This window comes from Arctopsyche grandis, chromosome 1 (genome assembly GCF_051622035.1).
Source record: "Arctopsyche grandis isolate Sample6627 chromosome 1, ASM5162203v2, whole genome shotgun sequence".
In the NCBI taxonomy this organism is placed as follows: domain Eukaryota; kingdom Metazoa; phylum Arthropoda; class Insecta; order Trichoptera; family Hydropsychidae; genus Arctopsyche; species Arctopsyche grandis.
The window spans coordinates 28,893,619-28,901,376 of NC_135355.1; the positions used below are offsets into that span (position 1 = coordinate 28,893,619).

At 34.4% G+C, this 7,758-nt stretch overlaps 1 protein-coding gene across 1 annotated transcript; it reads left to right on the top strand.

Moving 5' to 3' along the window:
• Positions 1-340: 340 nt before the first annotated feature.
• Positions 341-7,546, top strand: cta (Guanine nucleotide-binding protein subunit alpha cta). Its single transcript, XM_077427958.1, has 3 exons — positions 341-1,166; positions 6,787-7,055; positions 7,128-7,546. The coding sequence occupies exons 1-3, from the start codon at positions 414-416 to the stop codon at positions 7,483-7,485; spliced, it is 1,380 nt and encodes a 459-aa protein (XP_077284084.1). The 5' UTR covers positions 341-413; the 3' UTR covers positions 7,486-7,546.
• The last annotated feature ends 212 nt before the right edge of the window (positions 7,547-7,758 follow it).

The window sequence follows — 7,758 nt, forward strand, 5'->3', positions numbered from 1 at the left end:
ACGAGATTCCTACAATATTATTTTATGATATAAAAACGGGGGGGGGGGGGCACTAAGATTAGATATTTTCAAAAGGGAGGCCTAGTAGCATTAATTTCGGAAACCACTGTACTAACTAGAGCTGGAGTGCCAGATATTCCGTATTCGCTATTTCGTGGCAACGATTGTCATGTACGCGATCGTCATGTGCGAAACGATTCATTTAGCGAATTTACTAAGTTGTTCAGCTCGGCTATGGCCTCATACATGTAAACTTGTGTCAACATGTAAAATTCGAGCGAGAGTTGTTTTGAACGTGTGACGTTGGCAGCAGCGCGTGTGCAGAGTGAGCGGTGTGGGTGTAGTGGTGGCTGTGGATTAGCGAGAGAGAGAGCGAGAGGCGAGATCGGGCAGTGGCGGGTCGGTGTCGGTGAATGACGCTGGCTGCGAGCGGTGGGTGCGGCGCCTCGAGCTGTCACTGTCACTGTCACCGTCACCGTCACATCACATCACTCGGTGTGTCGCCGCAACGTCAACTGTCAACTGTCAGCCAGCGGGCGAGCGTGCGTCGTGTCACCGAGTCGAGCGCGCAGTGCCATGTCGTGATGGGGCGACGCTGGCGGCGGTGGCGCATGTCGTTGGGGGGCGGGGGCGAGGGGGGGCGCGTGTCGTGCTGCCGCGGGGGCTCCGACGAGGACGCGGGTGCGGACGCGGACGCCGAGCTGTCGGAGCAGCGCGCGCACTCCAAGCACATCGACAGACTGCTGTCGGCTGAGCGGCAGAAGCTGCGTCGCCAGGTGCGGCTGCTGCTGCTCGGCGCCGGCGAGTCCGGCAAGTCCACCTTCCTCAAGCAGATGCGCATCATCCACCGCGTGCACTTCGAGCCCGAGCTGGTGCGCGACTTCCAGCTGGTCATCTACGGCAACGTCGTGCGCGGCATGCAAGTGCTGGTCGACGCCAGGGACAAGCTGGGCATCCCGTGGACGGAGCCTCGCTCCATCGAGCTGGCCAGGATGGCCGTCACCTGGAGGACTGCGCCGCCTCCTCCCACCCACTACCAGCCGTACTCTCAGCAGCCGGAACCCCTGGACGCGCGCGTCTTCGCAGCCGTGGCTCCTCACATACAGGCCCTCTGGCACGACAGAGCCATCAAACGAGCGTACGAAAGGCGCCGGGAGTTCCAATTGGTAAATTGCACCCTCGTGTCTACTCCCCCCGTGTCCCAAAATCATTCAAGCATAATCATTTTCAGACTGCTGAATCTATAATACATTGTCATATTGGGCACATTTTGATTTTAATCTATCCACAAAATGCATTATAACATTTCAGTCAATAGTAACTTGCTGTATTTATCGCCGTCTACCCTTTAATTTAGTCATTTTGTAAGCAGATATTGTCAATATACAACACAAATCCATTGACTGCACAAATTATCTGATTTTTCTGCGAAATATGTAAAATCTCGATTATTTTTTAAAATCATTCTGCATTATTATGTTCATTTTTATAAATCTACAATGCGCCCAGTATTGTTTAAGAGAATTAAGTTGGCAAAAATACTCCTTTAAAGTGCTTTGAATGCTTCCAAAACATTTCTATAGTTTAAATACCATGATATAGTACACTCGGAATATGTTTTTATTTCATCTTTCGTCTGCCTGAGCAACAGTTTATTTTTTAACTATGAAATCCATAGATTTATAGTAGAAACACCAAACATGAAACATGACTTCTAAATTAAAAACTGTGGATTTGCACAGTGTACCAACAAATATTAATTTTTATCAGTTTGTAGATAATTTCATTGTACATATGTAATAACCTTAAGCTCTTTAATATCCTTCATATTCCTAGAAGTTTTTATTCTATAAAAACATCAAAGCTTAAAACTGCATTAAGAACATGCTATATTTACCAAACAATGTATTCCGTCTTTGATATTTTTAACATAAAAATTTACTGATGCTGTTTGTTGTTTTTATGTAATAACACCACCACTAATTTACATAAATATATGGCCAAAAAAATATCGTATTACTTCATTAAAAAATTCTGTTACATAATTCACTATACAAATGTATTGTGATAAATTTTTCATTCCTTTTCTAAAACGGGAACACTTATTTTCGCTCAAGTATATAAATACAACTAGATGACAATTTTTTTTCAAAATCGAATATGTAATTTCTTTAATTGTATACATGTATGTACATATATGTTAAAGTCAAAGTGTATTACCGGTTGTTATAAATTTTGACTGATTAAAATACCGTTTCATCTATCTCATATAGCAACGGATATATAATCAGACTGGTCAAAATCATTCAATGTGTATTCCGTTTTTTCCATCCACTTTTCGAATATGATTCACAGAACATGGACTTTCAATGCGACCTGATTTTGTTTTTGGAGTACTGAATATCTTGAAAACATCACTTGACTAGTAATTTGAGTCAGAAAGTCACACTTTTTGTTTTTAACATATTCTCAGGGTTGTCGTAATATGAAACTCTTTTCCATAATTCGTAATAGTAAGTAATATCTACGCATTTTTGAATCCTAAAACATTCTGTAAAAAAATCTGAACTGTCAATGCTAATATATAATAACTGGCGAGCACCGGTCAAACTGTATTTTCGCATGTGGAAACATATCTACTAGTTTATTATTAAATAAAACATACATAATAAGAGTAACATATACATATAAGTCAGTACTCATCGCTAATTTCTCTCCGCTTATCTCATTATTTGATAGTGTATAAACAATTTCCTCATCAGCGAGTCTTATTACTTAATGTAGGAGCATATCAACCTGCATTCGTCATAAATCAGGAACCGCAGCTTATTTCCAGGGTCGTAATATTTCAATTATACATACATACATGTGTATGATGACCATCTCGAGCTAGTTTATTCCGCCCGTTACTATTTTTATAGCTCATTTGAAATTTAATTCAACGCTGTAACATAATATCCCAAATTAGTAACTCGGCTTATGTCTTATTATTGTGCTAAAAATGCCTATGAAGATAAGACTTCAAATATGAGGCATTGTTAACATTTGTACTGACATTCAATTGGCATAATTAAAGGACAAAAACTCTGTGATAATTCATTCTGGAAAAATATCATATTTGCATATATTTAGCAATGACATGGTGATTCAATTAATTTATTTTTTGCGGCTTTGGTTGATGTATTGACTCATTCTGGATCCGCATAACAAAATGTAGTGTTGTATTTTCGTTTTTAGTTGTGTTAAAATATGGCCGACGTTAAAAGCCGCAAACTGTATCTTAGCTCGAGACTATGCAGTTTAAAAAGTTTATTGAAAATTGCTTGGGAGTGTTTGAATTGCTTTGAATGGTGTAATTGATACCGGAGTATATATTTTGTCCGCCTACATTTCTTTGGACCCCGAATTGTATCTCAAGGACTGTTTCATAAATAGTGTATGTACGTACACAGCGATGTGTATGCATCAGAATTTAAATATTGGAACCGTTTCTCGCTTATTTAACTTCAACCTTGAAACGGAGTATTCAAATATCGTTCGGTTTGATTATATAGTGATACGTAAATTATGACAGCGTACGTTATCAGTTTTCTAATTAAAGCCGTAACCATTTCTCGACCACTGTTAATCACCACGCGTGCGCTCTTTACTCATTGCTGAGTCACAATCTAGGAAAAGACATTTGTTATCTCTGCATTATTACAATAATTTATTCGTTGTGTATTTTTTGCATTTCTGCATGTTATCGTTGATTGTGAATGTCGCGACGGACGAATATTTTTCGACATGCCTCGACGTGTAATTATTGTCTTCTTCTAATAAGTGTACGATGATAAAAATTGATAATTTCAAATTGAGTATTATGGAAAATTTCGCTTTTGTTTTGTTATAAAAGACATTTAAACATTTTAGTACATATCTATTTGTTTAAAAATAATGCAAAAGGAAATTAGCCAATACTCCTTTCTTCCTTCTGTCGGCTGGTTTCGTTATTTATTCTTCATGAAGTGCATTACACTGAATGATCTTTCACGGTATGCAGTTGTAGGAAAAATCGACAATATTATAAATAAAGCAATTGTTTTCGATTCTTTCAATCGGACTGAAAATTTTCAACTGTGCTATTATTAAAATGGTCTTTAAATGCTTGGTCATGACTGATTTCCAATAACTCGTATTTAAGGTTGACCTAGTTGATTAAATTGAATGCTGAAAATGATGTTAATCTCATTTGTTGTCTTACGAAATTTCCTTTTTTCGTCATCTGAGAGTTTTAAAAAAATTAAATTCTTCGAAACTTTTATCAAGTTCCTGATTTAAAGATTAAAAACACTCAATTTTAACATATACAAAAGTTTAATTTTATACAAAAGTTTAAATAAAAAAATTCTACTAAATTTCTGAATTTTTGAAAATTAATGGAATTTATTAAAAAAATGCGACTATTTTTTTTTATTGATTTTAATATATTATAATAGTTTTTTATCGGCTTATTATATAAAATTATTATTTATAAAAATTGCACCCTTACTTTTAATAACTTACTCAATTAATTCCTTTTTAATTTTAATTATTATTTTTTTTAACTGTTTAATTGGATCCTTGAGTGTTTTTTTTAAGTTAGAATTTTTCACCTTTTTGCTGTAATTGTACAAATATTTCCATCAAATTATCGTTAAGAATATTAATTACGATGATGTAATGATGTATTTTTTAAACTATTAGTAAAAAAAATTATGAACAAAAATTTAAATATTGCATTCTATATTTATTTTTATAAATAAATACTATGAATTTCTGGAGGCTCCTATATATGTATGTATGTAGGGTTACCTCCTCCAATTACACAAAATATTTTTTATATTGTAATATTATATACATATATCGTGCATAAAATATGATAAACTCTTATTTGTTAGAAACGGTGGAAACTAGAATTTCACATTTAGATTGACTGTCCAGGGCCGTCGTTTTGGGAGGCAGTGAGGGGCATTTGCCCCTCCGGATTTGGCCATGCCATGAACTTTGATGAAATTCTACGAATCTTATTCAAATCGATTATTCGTTAATAAAATGTAGGTCGAGAGACACTGCAACAGATTCAAACATGTCGATCAGAAGCTTCCAAAAAAAAGGTCTTATAAAATACAGAAACAAACTAACGAACTTTTGCCCCCCCCTGGAAAAAGTCAAAACCTACAACCGTCATTCGTGTACTAAAAATTTGTAAAATGAAAACGAAAGCTGTGCTTAATGCATTTTCGGAAATGCGTACGTGCGCGCATAAACACCCTTATTGACTTATTATCGTCTGCGATATTTAAAAAAATGCCCTATTTGAAAATTGTCCGATGCGAGGGCCTCCTCCGTCTGAGCTACCGCATTAATCCCATGAAAAACAACAAGTATAAGATTGTGTAAAGATTACGTAATATTGAGCACATATACATACGTACGTTAAATGCAACAGGATACAGCGCTTTGCTCTTTATTGCTGTATCCTATTTCTGTGCTTTTGCCAGATAGGTCTTCTGCCAATTGTAACGTCGTCTTTTTTCATCCTTTTCTCTTTTTAATACGTCTAATTGGATAATTCTTCGGCTTAATTCACATTTTCACCACGTCCGCTCGTCACACTAACCATATGTAGAGTCGTCGTCTTTATGCAACGTAGCATGTAATTGTATTTATATTGTGAAAACAGGACAAACAACAAAGCGAAGAAATAATCATTCATTTGTTTATTTATTTATTTGCTCAGGAAACAAATTCTATTGATTTTGATTATTAGCTTTTATAACAGGGCTGTGGAGTCGGAGTCGTAAGAAATCAGTCGACTCCAACTTCTTTTTATTATTTTATTTAATTAATAGTATTACGGTATGTGTCAACTAGAGTCTCCAATTTTATTTAAGTAAATCCATAAATAAATTGAAATTTAATAGTTTCTTTATAAAAATAATTAATTTAAATTACGTTATAAATAAAATGGTTAAATTGAAAATATTTTAATGTTTTGTGGCCAAAATTGATTGGTTCCTCAGACGCATACTTTTTTTATTCTCATTTTTTTTTTATTAAATTGAGTTATTTGTGTATGAAATTCATACACATACATTATGAATGAATTTACTTTTTACTAACCTCTTATACGTTTCACATGGTTTTCGTGTAAGCGGTCATTTTTTATATCCCTTATCTCTTATCCGATCGTTTTTATTTATACCTATTTCATTACTAAGAATTCAATAAATTGGGTTACATATCAATTTTAGTGATTGTTTTAATTCCTTTAATATTTTGAAAATCGCGATTATTTTTATTACTAACAATTTTATACGCTGGCAAGAAAAATCGATCTTACTAAATAATTCAAATTGGAGTTGGATTAATATCATAAATAACAGTAAATTGACGGTAGGCAAGAAGCTTGTTGAATTTAATATTTACCTTATTTACAATTCAAACATATGTTCCTACAAAATAGCATTTTTTACGTGTATATAAAATGTAGTACTTTTTTAAAATATGGTGTTATTGATATTATCCAGAGTTTACACTAAATTTCTAGCTGGTTCAAACTTAACATTATATGTCGGAAATTATGATATACACCACATTATATGTACATAGTAGTCATTATTTATTTTCGTTGTGAATTTCATCGCTTTGTGTTATTTGAAAAGGTTAACAATCCTGACTTATACATGTCGGGATACTTTTTTCCGATTTTTACTCGATTTTGAATGTATATATTTTTATTTTGTTAATTTTTTTATGTTTCAGAGTGATTCTGTGAGCTACTTTTTTGATGAGATCGACAGAATTGCAAGGCCCGACTACATTCCTACAAATCAAGATATTTTGCACTGTCGCAAAGCGACTAAAGGAATATCTGAATTTACGATTCACATAAACAGTGTGCCATTTGTTTTCGTCGACGTCGGAGGACAACGGACTCAACGTCAAAAGTGGACACAGTGCTTTGATTCCGTGACTTCAATTCTATTCCTCGTTTCATCGTCAGAATTCGATCAAGTTCTATCGGAGGACAGGTGGGTGATTTTATTTTAGCATACAATTGTCAATTTTAGTATCATATTTTAATGTTATTTTTTTTTTTTTAGAATCACCAACCGGTTGGAAGAAGCAAAGATCATATTTGACACCATTGTGAATAATATAAATTTCAGAGGAATATCGATAATACTGTTTTTGAATAAGTCTGATCTTCTCGCTCAAAAAGTTGCTAATCCTGAGACTGATATTCGTTGGTATTATCCTGATTTTAAGGGTGATCCTTATTCGTTACCGGAGGTGCAAAAGTTTATCTTAGAAATGTTCGCAAATGTAAGAAGAGAACCCAAAACAACATTGTACCACCACTTCACAACTGCCATTGACACTCACAACATTGAGGTTGTGTTCAACTCGGTCAAAGACACGATATTGAATCGGAATTTGGCATCTCTTATGTTGCAATGATTCTTCTACTATGTGATAAAAGTGTTATTAATTTTTTCTGAATCAAGACAGCCTTTATTGTTGTGCCTTGTTTTATTTTCCATATATTTATATATAATATATATGTATTTATATATAAGTCATTATTTTATTTAGTAGTACAAAAGATGTTTTATTCACATTTATAAATACGATATTGAAGTGTTATTGTAATTTTTGTTTAATTATAGACCTGTAAATATTGCAACCGGAAATAATCATATAGCATATGTTTTTTTTAAAAATGATTTTGCA